At 48.6% G+C, this 18,356-nt stretch overlaps 7 protein-coding genes across 7 annotated transcripts; 3 read left to right on the top strand and 4 right to left on the bottom strand.

Moving 5' to 3' along the window:
• Positions 1-10: 10 nt before the first annotated feature.
• On the bottom strand, positions 11-1,868 carry CNB01960 (conserved hypothetical protein). Its single transcript, XM_569124.2, has 7 exons — positions 1,513-1,868; positions 1,411-1,461; positions 1,107-1,357; positions 531-1,049; positions 402-477; positions 251-341; positions 11-192 (listed from the first exon to the last, which is right to left on the bottom strand). The coding sequence occupies exons 1-7, from the start codon at positions 1,718-1,720 to the stop codon at positions 81-83; spliced, it is 1,308 nt and encodes a 435-aa protein (XP_569124.1). The 5' UTR covers positions 1,721-1,868; the 3' UTR covers positions 11-80.
• Positions 1,869-1,958: 90 nt separating this feature from the next.
• On the top strand, positions 1,959-5,612 carry CNB01970 (pre-mRNA splicing factor, putative). The gene is made up of 7 exons (XM_569125.2): positions 1,959-2,555; positions 2,611-3,094; positions 3,148-3,375; positions 3,428-3,704; positions 3,757-4,425; positions 4,476-4,662; positions 4,712-5,612. The coding sequence occupies exons 1-7, from the start codon at positions 2,027-2,029 to the stop codon at positions 5,554-5,556; spliced, it is 3,219 nt and encodes a 1,072-aa protein (XP_569125.1). The 5' UTR covers positions 1,959-2,026; the 3' UTR covers positions 5,557-5,612.
• A 543-nt stretch (positions 5,613-6,155) lies between these two features.
• CNB01980 (expressed protein) lies at positions 6,156-7,878 on the bottom strand. The gene is made up of 4 exons (XM_569126.2): positions 7,766-7,878; positions 7,627-7,706; positions 7,022-7,577; positions 6,156-6,966 (listed from the first exon to the last, which is right to left on the bottom strand). The coding sequence occupies exons 1-4, from the start codon at positions 7,821-7,823 to the stop codon at positions 6,263-6,265; spliced, it is 1,398 nt and encodes a 465-aa protein (XP_569126.1). The 5' UTR covers positions 7,824-7,878; the 3' UTR covers positions 6,156-6,262.
• Positions 7,879-8,020: 142 nt separating this feature from the next.
• On the bottom strand, positions 8,021-13,224 carry CNB01990 (aromatic amino acid family biosynthesis-related protein, putative). The gene is made up of 6 exons (XM_569127.2): positions 12,787-13,224; positions 12,525-12,732; positions 11,688-12,476; positions 10,657-11,632; positions 10,384-10,604; positions 8,021-10,325 (listed from the first exon to the last, which is right to left on the bottom strand). Exons 1-6 carry the CDS (start codon positions 13,170-13,172, stop codon positions 8,070-8,072), a joined length of 4,836 nt encoding a protein of 1,611 aa, XP_569127.1. The 5' UTR covers positions 13,173-13,224; the 3' UTR covers positions 8,021-8,069.
• Positions 13,225-13,394: 170 nt separating this feature from the next.
• CNB02000 (tubulin-folding cofactor B, putative) lies at positions 13,395-14,488 on the top strand. The gene is made up of 4 exons (XM_569128.2): positions 13,395-13,560; positions 13,617-13,772; positions 13,830-14,188; positions 14,241-14,488. The coding sequence occupies exons 1-4, from the start codon at positions 13,474-13,476 to the stop codon at positions 14,356-14,358; spliced, it is 720 nt and encodes a 239-aa protein (XP_569128.1). The 5' UTR covers positions 13,395-13,473; the 3' UTR covers positions 14,359-14,488.
• CNB02005 (hypothetical protein) lies at positions 14,364-15,300 on the bottom strand. The gene is made up of 2 exons (XM_024658471.1): positions 14,795-15,300; positions 14,364-14,746 (listed from the first exon to the last, which is right to left on the bottom strand). Exons 1-2 carry the CDS (start codon positions 15,104-15,106, stop codon positions 14,522-14,524), a joined length of 537 nt encoding a protein of 178 aa, XP_024514209.1. The 5' UTR covers positions 15,107-15,300; the 3' UTR covers positions 14,364-14,521.
• Positions 15,301-16,810: 1,510 nt separating this feature from the next.
• CNB02020 (expressed protein) lies at positions 16,811-18,134 on the top strand. Its single transcript, XM_569130.2, has 5 exons — positions 16,811-17,135; positions 17,202-17,306; positions 17,364-17,534; positions 17,597-17,725; positions 17,796-18,134. The coding sequence occupies exons 1-5, from the start codon at positions 16,944-16,946 to the stop codon at positions 17,931-17,933; spliced, it is 735 nt and encodes a 244-aa protein (XP_569130.1). The 5' UTR covers positions 16,811-16,943; the 3' UTR covers positions 17,934-18,134.
• Positions 18,135-18,356: the final 222 nt, after the last annotated feature.

The following is an 18,356-nucleotide window of genomic DNA, read 5'->3' on the forward strand; positions in this document are numbered from 1 at the left end:
ATGTCAATAGCGATTACAATCATGCATCAGACGATAGACAACTAGTACTCGGATCTCAAAACACTACAACAGTCCATGCTTCATCTCCTCTCCCGAGTAGCTTTGAGCTTCTCAAATAACTCTTCAATGTCTTCTTTGCTGACCGTTTTGCCTGACTGTACGTGAGATCGGAGCATATCGTTCAGTTGTTCCCTATAACCATATCAAAAAGCGTTCTCCAAATGCAAAAATAGCTCAAAATCGGCCTTACTTGAGCCTTTGATAGCCATGCAAAGCTTCTATTGCTTGTATGCGAGGAAGGGAAGAGACGACCCGTGAAGTGGCCTCTTCTATCGTTTCTTCTACTCCGCAGCCTTGGGTTAGCCAGTCACTTGTGGAACAGATGATTGTAATAAACTCACCTTGCTCCACATCTTGCGGAGGCTCGTAAATCTCCTCATCCTCCAAAGGGAATGGAAGACTTGAAATGGTATTCATCTGCAGACCCATCAGTTCAGCTGGCAAAATTGATCGCTGAACGAAATACAAACATCAAGCTGGGATTTGAGTCTGTTCCTCACCCCGTGAGCTAAAAAGACGTCTCCTTTCCCCTTCCTTTTCTCACTATCCGTAAATGCGTCTCCTCCTCGCGCTTCTGACCCGTCATCCAGTTTTACCCTTTTGCTCGCCTCCTCGTTCTCCTCCAGACCTCTTTTCTCCCCTAGCCCGATTTTTATCTCATCCTCGTGCCTCATGTTTCTTCCGATGACTACCCAGCTTGATTCTCTCGGTTCAATTATCATGAAACCCTCCTTCCCTGCTTGAGAGGTCAAGAATGGGTTTGAGAGAACACATTCACCACATATGAGAGAGTCGTAGGTATCCGAAGGGATCAGGACCTGTTCATCTTCTTCTTCTTCTTCGACCTCTTCGGCGATTAAAACAGATGATGCATCGTCTGGAGCCGTCACGAGTGTTGGAAGCTGAGAATCTTTTGCTACAGGCTGCGTGAGATTCGATGTCTTATCTCCCAGTTGCCGTAGATTGAGGCATGTCTCGTGAAACCAGTCCTACTAACTGAATAAGCCGACAAGCCTTAAAATTGAAAGGACATTTATTAGACCAACCTCGCACCCCAAACAGCATAACATGGCTTCCTCTTCTGTCTCGGGATCATAATCCCTGCCACATCTGCAAAACTTGCCTTGAAAATTCTTGGAATAGCGGTTCTTTTCATTTGGAAGCTGCGGCTGTGTTTCTGGCCGATTAAGTACACATTTGCGTCGTTTGCTACCAGATGGTTGTTCTGCTTGCATTGAGACCGTCGGACAGTCGCACCGGAAAGATCGCTTGGTCCAGAGCTCTATCAGTCGATGTTCTTTCGATATACATCAGTTTGATCAAAATCAATATAGTGATGGCTGGGCTTACCCGAATGACAAGATATAGAACAGCCGTAGCACACGCCTTTCTCGCCGCAATCTGCAGGAATAATCAGCAGCGTACGTGCCGTTTTTTCCGACCTAAACGCACCTAAACATGACCATACAGATTGTCTCAAGTAACCTTTGCTATAAGAACACTCATCAAAGTTGTACGGAAGGGCCTCTTTGGCTTCATTTGCCATGCGATCGGACACATCTATAAGCGATTGGAGGGTAATCTCCGAAGAGGGATTCTGGGATGAGAGATAATTGGAAGGGAGTAGTGTAAGACGTGCCGAAGAGGAAGGGGATCCCATACTGAGCACTGATTCAACTTCAGATCTGATTGGTTTACAGAAAAAAACTGAGCTAATTATACCGTAACAAAATGTAAAGACCAACTAAACAGAGACAATTGTAGCAGCAGTAATATCGCGTACGGTTTTGCCTGTACCGACCGTCGGTGGACGGTCGAACGGACGATAGATTGAATTGCCCTCCACGCCATCATTTTCTTTATTGTTCATTTTGATTCCGTTCCTCGACGACTTTGCCGTTTCCCTTTTATTACTCACCTCCTCTACGTATTTGTTAACTCCACATCCCATCTTGCACATCCAGAAATGCCTAGATCACCGTATAGATCATCGAACAGGAGCTATCGCAGCCCCTCGCCTTCCCGGTACGACCGATCTCACCCGAGCTCCTCTTCTAGACGTCAAGACGACCGAAAAGCCTCGAGGTACGACGACGATTATTCGAGGGACCGAGAGAGAGATAGGGAAAGGGAAAGGGATAGGACTAGAGACTACAGGGATAGAGATAGGGATTATGATAGGAGGCGAGATAAGGACAGATATCGTGATGATGACCGAGACAGACGGAGGAGAGACGATAAAGATGACAGGCGGCGAGAAGAGAGGGATCGAGGTTCTGACCGCAAGAGAGATTCTGAGAGGAGATCTCCTATGTCGACCATTCGTGTGGATCCTATTGTATCATTAGCTTCACCTGTTCCGGAAACTGAAGAGGAGAAGAAACGAAAGGCAAAAGAGAGACTGGAAACTTGGAAGCGCCAGCGTGCCTTGAAGGAGGGCAAGTCTGCAGCTGCAACACCTGAGCCGAAGAGCACTGCACCTCCCCCCGTTACCTGTGAGTGCAATTTGGCCTCCCTCTGTTGGATCCATTACTAATCGGGATACTGTAGCTGGCCTGCCGCCTAAACCTACCGCCTTTTCCCTCTCTCGTATCGGTCTCCCACTCAAACCCACAAATCCAACGCCACTCAAACGTAGCATGGCTGCTCTTGACGACGAAGATACATCTGACCGCAAACTTCAGAAGCTCGATCTACCTGATTTTGATCCTGAAGTCCAGTCAGGAGACGCGGCTCAGGTGGGCTCCATTGGTGCAGACTTGGCAGTGGCGGATGGAGATGAAGATGATGATACGGTGGTGAAAAAGGAGGAGGAGAAGGAGGAGAAGATGGATATAGACAAGAAAGCGGAAGAAGATGAGGAAGAGGACCCGTTGGATGCGTTCATGAGAGACAACGTGCAGCAGGTCGTAGAGGTGAACAAGGCGGACGCCAAGCGAATGGGGTTGCGGGTTGCTGAGGATGGCAGCGACGACGAAAATCAGGGACAAGTCGTGGAGAAGGATAAGCTTGCCGAAGCGGAGGCGTTGTTGCAGTGCGTTTCATTTTTCTCCAAACCAAAGAGCATATGCTTACAACTCATTGAAGACAAGCTGCGGCTAAATCACGCAAGAAAGATCTTCCTCCTCCTGACCATTCCAAGATCGACTATGAACCTTTCCGCAAGGCTTTCTACGTACCGCCTGTTGAAGTATTGGAGATGGATGAGGAAGAGGCTGAGTTAGTGCGTTTGGAAATGGACGGCATCAAAATTCGAGGACAGGATGCTCCAAAGCCAGTTAGGAACTGGGGCGCCTTTGGCCTGCCTCAGGGGTGGTAAGTCTATCATCTTATTGTATGCGAAATACAATATTCTGACGTTTAATAGCCTCGATGTAATCAAGCACCAAGGTTGGGAAACACCCACGTCCATTCAAGCTCAGGCTATCCCAGCTATAATGTCCGGCCGAGACGTCATCGGTATTGCTAAAACCGGTTCCGGTAAGACTGTTGCTTTCCTCTTGCCAATGCTCCGTCACGTTCGCGACCAAAGGCCTGTGTCCGGTAGTGAAGGGCCTATTGCGGTTGTCATGTCACCTACCAGGGAGTTGGCCTCTCAGATTTACAAAGAATGCCAGCCCTTTCTTAAGGTGCTCAACATTAGGGTAAGTTCAGGTCTTCCTAATTAAAGACTGTCGAGCTAAGTTTTGCATGTAGGCTTCCTGCTGCGTCGGCGGTTCGTCAATTAGTGAGGATATCGCTGCCATGAAGAAAGGTGCCGAAGTGGTTATTTGCACTCCTGGCCGAATGATTGACCTTCTCACCGCCAATAACGGCCGAGTCACAAACGTCCGACGCACCACTTACATCGTTATGGATGAGGCCGACCGAATGTTTGATATGGGCTTTGAACCTCAAGTCATGAAAATTATCAATAATGTTAGACCGAGCGCCCAGAAGGTTCTATTCTCAGCAACATTCCCCAAGACAATGGAATCACTTGCGAGGAGAATTTTGGTGAAGCCTTTGGAGATCACAGTCGGAGGCAGAAGTGTTGTTGCACCCGAAATTGACCAGCGTGTCGAAGTGCGTGATGGTGATACGAAGTTCACACGTTTGCTTGAAATTCTTGGTGAGATGGGCGAGGAGCACAAGGACGAAGATGATTTCCGCACCCTTATCTTTGTAGACCGTCAAGAAAGTGCGGATGATCTATTTAGAGAACTGCTACAGAGAGGTTATGTCTGTGCTTCACTGCACGGCGGTAAAGAGCAGGTCGATCGAGATGAAGCGATCAAAAACTTCAAGAATGGTGATGTGCCTATAATTGTGGCGACTTCAGTAGCGGCAAGGGGTTTGGATGTAAAAGAGTTGAAGCTTGTCATTGTGAGTTTCTCGTTTGTCCATCATGAGGCTGTATGCTGATTCTTCAAAAGAATTATGACGCACCTAACCATATGGAAGACTATGTTCATCGTGCTGGCCGAACAGGTCGTGCGGGGAACAAAGGCACTTGCATAACATTTATCACGCCGGAGCAGGAAAGGTTCTCCGTCGACATCGTACGAGCTTTGGAAGCGAGTAAGGCATTCATCCCCGATGACCTGAAAAAGATGTCGGATTGTAAGTAGACTTTTTACCCTTATGATGAAAATCACTGATGGTAAATTAGCATTCCTCGGTAAGATCAAGTCTGGCAAAGCCCGAGCAGCTGGTAGTGGATACAGTGGTAAAGGTCTCGAGCGAATCGAACGCCGTCGGGAGGAGAAAGACCGAGCTGAAAAGACCACCTACGGCGATACGTCTGAAGCCCTGTCACTCTCCTCGCGTGAGGGTGCTGTCATCCCCTACAAAGCCAAGACGAATGAGTTCAAGCCTCCAGAGACCTCTCACAAGGGTGAAGCAGACTATACATTCACAGAAATCAAGGTTGATATCGTCAATGGCCCTGCGCCGGACCGCGTGTCCTCTCAACCTGTATTTAACCCGAAGAACGCCGTGGCCTCTTTGCCAGCACAAACACTGGCGGCACTGGAGAAGGCAAAGAAGGAGGGCCGAGGCGTAGATGCGGCGAATCTGGCAAATGTGGTGGCCAAACTTACCCAATCTATCGAACTCACCAAAGCCGAGAAACTTGGTCTGGCGGCAGCCACCTCTGCACCTCGTCTTGCTCCTGGTGCGAGAACAAAAGATCCCGACGCTACCGACTGGCATGCTATTTTCCCCATCAATGATTACCCTCAAAAGGCTCGTTGGAAGGCTACCAATAAGGAGCAAATGACTTTGCTGCAAGAAGTTTCAGGAGCAAGTATCACAATGCGAGGCAGATTTTACCCGCCTGGGGAGGAACCTGCGTTGGGTGGTGAACCCAAGTTGAGTCTGTTGATAGAGAGCAACGACGAAATGAGAGTGAGGGCTGCTGTAGAAGAAATTCGAAGGGTGCTGGTCGAAGGATCAGTACAAGCACTTAATGCGGTCGATAGAGCGGGTGCGAGTGGCGGGAGGTACGCTGTGTAGAAAAAGTGCTTTTATCGAGCTTTCCATGATGTATGCATGCAGATTTTTCGTTTCGAACCTTCTGACGGCTACGGCAGTCAAGATCAGCCTTCTTATGATCTCGTCAGTATGAAGCTTCATAGTCCACATGATAAATAAGAGATCGGTAATAGCAGTTGTGGAAGAGTGTTATACTGCATAATATCAACAGCCTAACGATAGTCTAGAAGTTGATGATTCGAACATCCAGTATCCAGATTGATTATAAAATACTTTCACCAGAAACCAAACCAGGTATTTGTTAGGAAATCGATCTGTACGTCGGGCGTAGCCTTGAATCTACTACTTGTGCTGAGTCAACGATTAATCTTCTCTTCTCAGTGCTGATAAGCACAACACCTATAGAAAGATAATAACATACGAGCTTGAATGTGCACTGAAGAAAATTTAAAAACAAAAACATGAAAAGGTATCTGGAAAAGATGATGCAAATCGAAGTGAATAATAATGACGGGAAGGTGCCGAGGTTAATAAAAGGTGTAAAAAAAGGTGCTAGTGAGTACGAATCAGATATGTAGATGCAGGCTTTTGCTAAGAATCGGAAGGAGGTCAGCCAAGCATGATTCGCGTCCTTCATTTAATAATACCATCAATATTTAACTTCCGTTATACTGCAGTAGATCATACCGGCCATATGGTGGATAGTATAGAACGACTCCGAAGGTATTTACGCTTTGGTTTGAGCTCCTGGTACGACCCTTCCTGCTTCTCCAGTCTTCAGCTTTCCCTTTCTTCTCCTTCCCATGGTGTTCTCATTGACTTGACTCATCACAATTACGTCCACCCCGACATATTTCATTGCATTTCCCCTTTTCTCTGCCTTCATGTCACCCCACGGCTTGCCTTCCTCCTTCCTCCAACTGAGGACCTTCGTAAGTTCCTTCTCGGCCTTAATCCGATCAACAGGTATTGAACGTGGGCGAGGCATGATATTCTCCGGCGGTGGAGTTGTGAGGCGAGGAGACGGTGCAGAGGACCCAGTACGGTACGTGGTAGTGGTAACCGTGGCTCGACCTTTCCCCTTGTCTTTTGCCCCAATTGAGATAACTTTCCTGGCTCCTCCGAGGGGTACGTTGTTTGTCCCTGTTGCGCTAGCTGACCCGGAGGCCAAGCTAGGAAATTGTCCACCGCCGCTTTCTGCTTGCAACATTTCCTGTCTCTCACGTTCACGCTCCAGCTCTTCGACACGCTCCTTCTCCATCTGATCTTCGAGGTCAGTTTCCACCTTGAGGATGAGGCGGGTAAGTTGGGCGGGATTGTAAAGGGGTTGGGCGCAAGAAGGGCAAGGAAGATGAGGCGCATGCAACTTGCAGATAATGAGAGCGCATGTTTGACAAATAGGAGTGTATGGTGATAGAGGGTGCATCCGAGCTACAATGATATGTCAACACTGCTTGGCCAGACAGCCATAAAGAACCGCACTTACCCTGACAAAAACAGTTGTAACCTTCACCGGGCTTTGGCCCACTTTCCTGAATACTTCTCAAACTTGCAATGATCGCTTCAATCTTTTTGACCTCTTTGCTCTTGGGTACATCCCAAATCTTTTCCACTTTGCCCTTGCCTTTTCCACTTCCGACTCCCGCGGATGACTTGGGCTTTTCCACGATACTGACAGATATCGCCCCGCCTTGCCTCTGCCTGGATAAAGGAGTGTTGGATCCCGACCGGGACCCACCTGGTTGAGAAGACCTTCCGATTTGGAAAGATGTATCGTCGGCATTCCTATTTTTCATATATACCTTCCCACCAGGGCCAAACGCCGCCTCAAACTCTTTGGTACTAATACCAGAGCTGCTACCGGCAGTGGGAGTGGAGACATGAGCGGGTGTCTTCGCTTTTGCTTTTGATTTGAGTATATCGGCATCGGGAGTAAGCTGAGTGTTAGGAACTGAAGAAGGAGTGTTGGTGAGGGATGGGAAGCGTAGAGCGAGATAACGGGAAGTGAAGTCTTTTGCTGCTTGGGAGGGACCTAAGAAATCCTACAATGGGTTATTAGTTCAGTATCGGATGAAACGTCTCCATACATACTTGTAAATGTGTGCGAAGCCTGGGTTCAATATTCTGGCTCTCGAGGTCGGGCACGATCATTTGCTTCACCGATTCATCGTCTGGAGCGTAGTGTCAGCTACTATGACGGTTTTGGCTTGGGCGGAACGGCGGAACACACCGAGGCCTAAGATGTTAGCAATATCTTTGACAACCCAGGGGGGGCGTTGAGGAAGCATTGCTTTAGATGTGTGGAAAGATGTGTGGAAAGAGGAAAAGAGGCGGGGGACAGAAGGATGAATAGCGTGGGTGAGTCAACAGCTGGTAATACTTGCCGAAATCTCGGGACCGTGCCCTAAAAGATTACGTAATCAAATCCTTCCGCCATCAGATGATAGTGCAGTGGTATACGGATGGTCAACTTATGTCTCAGAATATCACGGTATATTGAGCAGACTGCATGCATATCTATCCGGCGCAAGACACTACGCGAAGTATTTGTCCAAAACTGCCTTCCTCATCTTCTTCTGGGGCGCTCTCTTGCCAGTCCATTCTTCAAACTGCTTGAATCCTTGCAAACACAAGATCTCTACACCAGGTACGACCTTCCACCCTTCCTTCTTTTCCGCAGCATGCAACAAGGCAGTCATATGAGGCTTGTAAGCCAAGTCAATGGCAACACCCTTCGGACGGGAAAGCACTTCAGATGGTAAATAGATCCCTTGAGAAAATGTGTCGAGTGTCAAAGAGTTACCAGGGACAGTAGAGACGACTACAACAGGAGCCTCAGGCAAAGAAGAGAGAGATGTGACGACTGCGATGTTGTAAGACTCAGGGAAAGAAGCCTTGACTTTCGCAGCGTTCTCAGGTGTCCGGTTGAACAAGTAGATGGTCTTGAATCGGAGCTTGTGCATTGCGTAAATCGCCGCACGACAAGTACCACCAGCACCGATCACGAGAGCGGTGGAAGATCCATAGCTGAGGGCATCAGCATCGAGATTCTGCGCAGCAGCCTGATGAATAGCCTGCCAGTCAGTGTTCTCGCCATGGAGCTTACCACCCCGAGGGATGACAGTGTTGACAGCTCCAATGATCTTGGCATCTTCCGAAACCGAATCAAGATGAGGAATGATATCAAGCTTGAGTGGGATAGTGACGCTCGCGCCACCAAAATCTGGGGATCGAATCACTTCCAAGACTCCCTGATCAACTTTCTCGGACTCGTGCAACCTATAGGTATGGGGCAAACCCAAGGTGGCGAAGCCGGCGTTGTGCAATAACGGCGAGACGGAGTGAGCAATGGGACTGCCGAAAAGCACGAACTTCTTGGCTGGGAGGGAGCCAGTGAGGGCACGAGCTTGGAGAATTTCGCGGGCAGTGAGTTGACCAGGAGCGGCTCGAGAAGGAAGGGCGTCATGGGTCACAGGAGTGAGGATTGGGTTCAAAATTCTGGAAAGTTGTCCAGCGGCACCCATGTTGATAGCCAACAAAGGCTTGGCTCCAGGATGGCTTTGAACTTCACCAACAAAGATTGCAAGTTTGGCGTTGTCCAATCCAGACTTAGCCGTACCAACGATCTTCGCGACATCACCGTACTTCTCACACAAAACATGTTTGGCCTTCATCTCCTCACCATCCCATGCCATGTCGCCTGTCCAGTCGTGCCAAGAAGCAATGATGTGTGTCTCACGCTTTAATTGGACGATACTGTCAAGGAGCTGCTCCGGCCAGCAAACTTCGAGATCAACATACTCGCAAGCGCAACGCAAACCGAGACGAACCAAAGCCCCATAGGCTTCTGCATTGTCGGAAGGAACCATACCTCCTTGGTCCTTGGACCTTACAGAGAAAACAATCGGCAATGTGGTAGCAAGACGAAGGCTAGCAAGCTGTTTCGCCACAAAAGAGATAGGAGGAAGAGCCGGACGTGTAGGAGCTTGACCGGTTGTGCTAAGAAGATCGACTCGGAACTCAACTGCATCGGCTCCCTCTGTAAGCTCGTCGAGGTGGATCAAAGCGGGAGTGACGTCAGGAAAGGTCAATGACAAGAAAGATGTAGGATTTCCGACGCTCAAACGTGGGCGATTAGATTCTCGACCAGTGATAAACTTGAAGAATCTTCCGCATTCCGCTCGCATCGCCTTGGTATGTTCCTCATGCGTCTGACCGCCGACTGCTTCAAGGACATTATAGAATTCGTGGCTGGAACAAGCCTGGTACCAAGGCTCCCTCCTCTTAAAAACGTCTGCGAAGGTCTCACCCCAGTTGGGTCTAACAGCGGTATTTCCGATGGAGTCAAGGTAGGCCTCAATGTCCTCCAGTGCCCTGGTAACGTGAACGACATGGCCACCCTTAGCCACGTGTGCCTTCAAGGTCTCTCTCGCCGTTTCAGTTTCCACTATACCACCCCCAAGAGCGATAACGTGATTACCCCTGTGTTCCTCAACGAACTTGCTTAGGATCTCGGTCTCCTTCTTCCTAAATTCGTCCCATCCGTTGGCCGCAACAAATTCGGATACAGTCTGGTGGCTCTCCTGAGCGAAAACATCATCGGCGTCAGTGAACTGGCCAGAAAGGATGTCGGCAGCCATTCGACCAACGTAAGTCTTGCCAGCACCACGCATACCGATAAGGAAGATGGGTCGATCGGACTGGGATTGGTCGATGGGAGAAACCGGTTTGGCAGAGGTGGAGGCCTGGTTGTGCGTTTCAAGCTCTACACCTTCCACAGCAACGCCAATCTAACATGTATCATGGCCACGTCAGCATAAGCAAATGCCTTACAAACTCATTGCGCACCTTGTTTTGTAAGTCATCCCAGAAATTGGGCCAAGTCTTCTCAACGCAACGCTTTTCCTCGATAATGGTCTCGTCGATGATACACGACAACACCGCAAATGCCATGGCCACGCGATGATCGTCATAGCAGTGAATAGAGGCACCTCGGAAGAGCGAGGCTTCAGGCTTGCCAAAAATGATGATACCGTCGTCAAATTCGTCAGTCTCAATACCGAATTTCGCTAATCAAATGTATTAGCATACGGGCAGCAAGTATCGCATTGCATAACTTACCAAGTTGATCCCTCATGGCTTGGATTCTGTTACACTCCTTAACTCTTTGGTTGGCGATACCGTAGATCCTTGAAGCGGTTTCGGGCAAACCCTCGACCTTTCTCTCAGGCAGACAAGGCTTCACAGCCACAGCAGCCAATACTGATGCAGTCAAGAAAGCATCTGTCATGGGCTCCATGTCAACGTTACCGAGTGCCCTCAAAGTGCCCACAGGAGGGCCGGTGACCTTGGTGCTGGTAAGTGTCTGTTCAACAATACAACCCATGGGTTCGAGGATTTCTTTGGCAAATCGAGCATCACCCTGAAGAGAAGAAGAGCCAATGTTGGATATAGTACAGGTGGTACCAGTGATGGCCGCGATCGCAAGGGGGTAGGTAGCACTGGACGCATCGGATTCGACGCTGTACTCGGGAGGATTGACATACGTACACTTGGGAATCACGTAGATGTCAAGCAAGTTACCTTGCTCATCCTTCTGACGCTCGACGGTGGCACCAAATTGTTTCATCATGGCGATGGTCATATCGATGTAGGGCTGTGAAATGACCTGCCCACCAGTAAGCTCAAGGGTGACTTGCTCAGCAGCGTAAGGAGCGCAAAGAAGGATTGAGGAGACGTATTGGGAAGATACAGATGCAGCAAGCTGGATGTGCCCTCCACGGAAACCGTCTGTGTCGATATCAAGTGGGAGGCATCCCGTAGACTCGAGATACTTGACCTTCGCGCCATTGGCGGTGAGAGCGTCGACCAAAGGCCCGATGGGACGTTGCTTCATACGAGCGTTGCCAGTGATGACCGTCGATCTCTCGCTTGAAGCAGAGCCTGAGACCATGGCGCAAACAGTGGTGAGAAATCGACTGGCAGTGCCGGCATTACCGAGATAAAGCTCCTTGCCCTTTGCTGGAGTGGAGAGAATGCCACCTCCGCCTTCAACGACAATGGTATCGCCACCATCTTCCCAGGAAAATACAGCGCCCTAAATTGACAATTAGGACTCCGACGTGGACAAGGGTAACAATGGCCAAACCTACCTTGAGCTCTACGAGAGCATTCATCATGACGGCAGTATCGTCAGAGTGCAAGAGGTTCCTTACCCTACACGTGCCCTTACCAAGGGCAGCAAGCACCAAAGCACGATTAGAGATGCTCTTACTTCCAGGAGTAGCCATGGTAATTGGGGATTTGGTGGGAGTGGCAGCCTTTACAGTGACTGCTTCGCACAAGACTTTGCTGATGACGTCGTCGGCAACGACAGATGCCTTCTCCTCGTAAGTTTTGCCAATCCGAGAGAGGAGAACGATTTTTTTGGCAGGACCCGAGTTCTTCTTGTCAATCTTCATAATGTCGAGAAGACGGTCAACGGAAAGCTGGCTCGAGGCAGGAAGGGCGGTAATTCGCCTATCAGAGAGGGAGACTGGTAAGCCATAAGCTTGAAGACATCTGGTAAGACGTCCGACAGCCACTTGACTAAGAATACCGAGTTGTCTAGCGACTTCGGCCTCAAGAACAATACCAACTGAGACACACTCGCCGTGAAGCATTGCGGGAGTAAGGACAGCCTCGATGGCATGTCCGATGGTATGTCCAAAGTTGACAAGGTTTCGAAGACCAGTCTCTCGTTCATCGATAGTCACGATATGAGCCTTAACATAGATTGATCCAGAAACGACCTGAAGAAGGAGAGACTGAGCGTGAGAGCGGTCAGAGACGAAACGACCAGCAGTAGGGACGCCAGTGGGGCGAGAAGAGGCTGCTAGAGAAATCTCGGCAGAACGTGACTCAAGGAGAGCGAAATCATCATCTTTCCAGATAGCGGCAGTCTATCTTTCGGTCAGAAAGTCCGATACGCCTCAATTTAGATGACTTACCTTGATTACCTCGGCCATGCCATTGGAGACTTCCCTGGTAGGAAGTGTAGTAAGGAAAGCGAGGTCAACGAAGATGTAGCTGGGCTGCCAGAATGCACCAATGAGGTTCTTGCCATGTGGGGTGTCGATAGCGGTCTTTCCACCAACAGAAGAGTCAACCATGGCAAGAAGGGTCGTCGGGATTTGGACAAACTTGACGCCTCGCATACTATCCAAGCCAAGAATCAGCGCAACTCGTCACCATCCAAAACAAGGAACCCACAAAGTAGCAGCAACAAATCCAGTAAGGTCGCCAATGACACCACCACCGAATGCAAGGATCACAGTATCTCTGGTGCACTTGTTATCAAGCATCCAATCCTCGATTTCGCCCTTGACTTTTCGGCTCTTTGCGCCCTCTCCGGGAGCGACTTCATAGACGAGGAATCTCGCCTTGTTGTCGGCCTCGGATGCAGCCTCTTCAAATGAGGCTTTGAAGTCATTGAGATAGATTGCGGAGAGATTTGTATCGGTGATAAGGACATAGGTGGAGGAGGGGAGAGTGGTTGTGATGGTTTTGAAGATGTAGGGAAGGAGATGGAATCCAACGTGGATGGACTCATTCCCCAGGATGGAGATTTTGAGGACATCGGCGGAGGACGAAGACATGTTGCCTTTTCTTTCGCCTGGCCTGTTTTGTTCTTGCCTTGAGATGATATAAATCAAGTCGATGTCAGAGTTCCGTTTTTTTGCTGGTTGCTTTCTTTTGACCGAGGTTTCCGACTCGAAACGGAGATGCCGCTATCTCCGCAGCACCAGACCCCCCCACCAGTCCCTTGTATAGCCGATGAGACGCGTTCCGCGTTTTGGTCGCATCATAATCTAATCTTGTCGTTTGTCCTTATTAACGTCCCATTGCGCTTGTGGACGATTGTCAAGAATTGATTCCAATAGCATCGTGAAATCCGCCATGCCCTATCTCAGTGTCTTTGTAACCTCTCCCGATACCCATTCGGAGCGCAGATTTGATTCGGGTCTCACTGTTCAGCAGCTCAAGGTAAAGCTCACTTGCTCTTCCACGTCCCGGGAATTGCGGCCACTCACTTTTAATAGGATAAGCTCACCCCAATTACCGGTATTTCACCTCAGTATCAAGTAATAAAAATCTGTCGATCGGCCGATCAGACCTCTGGCCCTCCTTTGGCGGTGCTTGATGACGACTCCCGGACATTGGCAAGCTACGGTCTGGAGGAATGGAATTGTATTAAAGTACGATTTCCTTTTTTACAGCCATCGAAAGCAAAGCTAACCCTTTCCTGCCAACAGGTAGACAATATCGATCCTAACTACCGCCCAGGGGAATTCACCGACGAATCCAATCTAGAGCGTTTTGAACTGAGCCCTGAAGAATACGCTGCTCGTTCAGACACTGTCCTTGCTCATCTGAAAGCCAACAAGCTAGGACGATTTGCTGATGCTCCAACCACTCTCGATTCCCCTCTTCCTCCTCCCCCAATGATCATGGACCCGACTATCGTCCCAGGAAAGAGGTGTGAGGTATCACATGGTGAAGATGGGATGGCAAAAAGAGGCACAGTGAGGTTTGTCGGGGAAGCAAAGATCGGAAAGGGTGGAATCTGGGTTGGAGTAGAGCTTGACGAGCCTCTGGGGAAAGGAGATGGAGAGTGAGTAACAGAGGGAGTGCTTAAACCAGGATTTATGCTGATCCCTTGTCAGAATTGAGGGCACGAGATACTTCTCATGCTTACCAAAGCATGCTGTTTTTGTCAGATCTGCGAAAGTCACAGTGGGGGACTTCCCGGAAGAGGACATCTTTTCCGACGACGAAATATAGTTCATTCCATACATACGACATATATATAAAGTGCACATAAAATTCGGGCTTTGCATACAGCTCGGTAAAGTCAAGCGTCCCTTACCTGTTTAACTACTCACAAAAATGTCTCTTCAACCAAAACTTCGACCCCCATGGTCAATCGTCCTCCCATACGGATCCTTCAAAACTCGTCTAACTCCGAATCAACCATCCTGCTTTTTCCATTTTTGGCAGACGTTCTCTTGGGCCTCGACTCTGTGTTCCCCTTTCCACTTCTTGAGAAAGGGGCAATAGTTCCTTCGGTGGGACGTACATCTGACCCGGAAGAGGAAGCAGATACATGTCGTCGCTCATTGTTACCATCACTCCAAAGAGCAATCCCTGATTTCAAAGCCGGTAGGATGCGCTTGTCCATGTCAGTAGGAACCATCTTCTACAACACGCTCCCACTCACATTGTGGTAGAGATCATGTAGCTCCGTCCCAGTAATCTCCCCCTTCTTTTTTTCCCATCCTCGTTTTTCATCCTTGTTCAGCTTTTGACTGAGAGCATACCAATCACAGGTCTTCGAGCTTTGCAACTTGGCCAAAACTATCTGAAGGACAAGGTCTTTAGTCAAATCGAGTGACGCGTCGCATTTAGGTGATAAGGGGAGCAGCGACATATCCGCAGATGATGAGGAAGACTGTCTGGACTTCTTTGCCTTGGTCTGTAATTTTGGTTTGGCCAGAGAAGGCTTGGCTTTGGGGTTGGTGGTTTTAGGCATTGAATTCGGGACTCAAAGAAAATCAAGTGGTTGGAAGCAAAAGGGGAAGACCGGAGAAGCGACAAATTCTTTGCGCAAATAAAGGAAGGAAGGAAGGAACTAAGTGGCTGGAGGCGAGCTGGAAACACCGTGCGTGGTGGATCTGTGCACGGAAGGGAGGTCACCAAAGGACCCTTGAGTCGTGTTAATCATCCAACGACTACTTGGTATGATATGCATGAGAACGACCCTATCATCTCTCGTCTCCCATTCCGTCCTTTCTCTACGCCACTGCCGCCTACTCCTCCTTTCCTCAGCTCGCCTGTAACTCGCGAGCCTTCTTTTCTTGGAATCTGCGACCGTATGCTGCCGAAACGCTCATCAAACCAAAGAGGCTTTTACACTCCGCAGATTTCCTAGATCGAATGGGTGAATGTGATTATGGATATATTCTATATAAGGGAACATTGGGTAGCCGCCAGTGATCATGCCAATCTGCACAACCATCCCATCACAGCTACTTCCTCAACTTTTCACAACAACACCAAGTCACGTTTTTACTGACTGCTGCACCAACACTAACCTTCATAACGATGGACCCTTCCGATTCTGGCAGCTATACCATCCAGCCTATCGACAGGTGGAACTCCCCCTTTTTCCTTGCGAACCACCACAACCCATTACAACCTCCTTTCATTGCCCCGGGCGAGATCCCGCAAGAACCTGAGGTTGACAAAATTGCTTCAGAAGAATCAGGAAATTGGTGAACGGCATCAGTATGCATCGCTGACTCATTAATGTGCATGTACTAAAGTCACTTCATAACATCTTTCCTGATCATCCACTTTGCACTGATAGGCTCTTCTTCGTTCCCTTCTTATCGAGAAGCTTGACTTGACCACCACTCACTCTAGAAATATCAACCCCCATGATGATCCTCGATGACGGGAGGATATCCTCACCACATATCGATCCACGTTTTTTGTGAAAGATAAGCAGCCAGATATCAACGCCTCACAACTTTTGACAAAGAATAACTAACAAGGGCAAGCTATATTAATAAATAATAATTTTTAATCTACAGATAAAGTGTCTATCTACAAAGCTCATTGCAATATTTATGATCGATCTTCCACAGGACACCCCAAACTAGATAGAGTAATCGAGGTGACTGTATCGAGATCACCGAAAATCTTGAAACCACCGAGGTGGGGTGCTGTCTAGCAGAAAGTGGAGATTTAAACTTGCTTTTCTACCCTGAATAAGATCACATCGGCAAAAAAAGAGGAAGGGCGACCTCTACAACAGGCAAACGAAGCGCTCTACGTGCATTTTCCGCTGTTATCATACCGCCGTAGTGGATTAACAGTATGATTACAGCAGTTGGCTGCTTTTTTCGTTGTTGGATGAAGCATAAAGCTTTTTAGATATGTATGATGACCCTAGTCTACAAGAATTTATATGGTGCACAAATGATATCATTGCATGATTTCCTTGACGGAGCACCTTCACATCGGAGTGTGAGTCAGTCAAGATCAGTCAAACAAAGATGAACGGAAGCAACTATATAAGGCGTTGTGCAAGGTACGTAAATAAAGTTAAATACTAAAGAGTGCACAAATGGAGGAACGAAATGCAAGGAGCGCATGACGTCATTGGTCACTTCCCATAGTCCATGGATCTTGTATCCTTATTACGCATTTACCAATATATAGTCATTTGTAGTAAGATCCCAGCTGTTGTCCTCCCCCTTCTCCTTATCAGGATATTACTACGACAAACTGAGGAATACGCTCACCACACTTCCACCAAAGCACAAATTCAAAGAAGCCTTCCCACGCGATTACAAGCCAGCAAGATGTCTGCTTCCGAAACCACTACCCCTGCTGCTGTTGCAGCTCCGTCAACAGCGACGGCTGAGACTCCAGCTTCATCTATCCCTCCAAAGCCTGTCACTCCAGCGGAGAATTTCACAGAGCCACCTGCAAGGGCTCTTGACGCCATCGCAGAACCGACCATTCTGGACAAGGCAAAAGATATAGCCAAGCCTGTAAGTCTTGTATTCATTCCATCTACTGTATTCAAAAGACTGGCTCAAGCTGATACTAGAAAGCAGTACCTTGACAAGGCTGAGCCATACGTACAAAAAGTACAAGGTGCAACCAAGCCTTACGCTGATAAGGCGGCTACTAAATTTGAGCAACTTGTTGACAAGATCGAAGTTAGTTTCCTGAATGACGAGGACTCTGGTGGCACGTGATAATGACATTGTTGTTAGGGGAATGACCCTTCCACGAGCGCTGTACCCACATCGGCAGGAACCCTCGACGAGTCTATTGACAACGCGAAGGCCAGAACTGTTGGGACGACAGAGCGTGCTGCTACTGTGGCTGAGGAAACTGGCGAAAAGGCGAAGGGTTTCTTCGAACAAGGATTAAGCGCTGTGCAGGTGGGTACTTGATAGATGAAAGCACCAATCTCGGGCAATAAAAGCTGAAGATGGGCTCCTAGAGTACCTTTAATCAAATCACCAATACCATTGAACAGAGGACAACCACTGACAGCCATCCCGGTATCCTTACTCAAATGAGTAACGTCGTGCACAAGGGCCTTGATAAAGTTGAAGGATTTTTGAATGAGGTTAGTGCCCTATCTAGAATGCTATTGCATCGTTGCATGTGGTTGTTGTACTAATTATCTTGAGACGCAGGCTACTGACGCGACCGTGCCTCCAACGAGCACTTCTGCCACTGCCAACGCAGCTACAGGCACAGACAACAGTACAAGCACCACTCAACCGGTCCAGACCACTACCAACACTGTACCGCACATCCCTCTTGGTCCATAGATTGTTGTCGTCTTGTTTCTGTGGCTGCATTTTACGGCTACTGCTGTCACTTCCCGGATGCTCTCACTCGGCTGAGGAGCCTGAAATGTCCAGTCAGCTTCTGGGACGCGTATTTTGTTGTTTAGCTATCTTTTTCTAACGTAGTGGGCAGATGTGACGATATGTTATCCATGTATATCCATTCGCATCTGGTGAACAGTGAAACGCATGACAGAAAATGAGGGATATCTTCATTGCATAGTGGAGTGACACGACGTCGTAAAGTATATATACACGAAACGCGATCGATCGTTGATTATTAAAGTGGTGTAACGGGAATACGCGGCGTTATGGAAGCTGGCGTTTGGGGTGCCACACCCTCTTACGGCCCAGTCGCCCAGTGACCCTTGTTGAAGTCCTTCCTCCAGCGCGCTCTCACTCGCT

Source organism: Cryptococcus neoformans (genome assembly GCF_000091045.1).
Source record: "Cryptococcus neoformans var. neoformans JEC21 chromosome 2 sequence".
Lineage (NCBI taxonomy): Eukaryota > Fungi > Basidiomycota > Tremellomycetes > Tremellales > Cryptococcaceae > Cryptococcus > Cryptococcus deneoformans.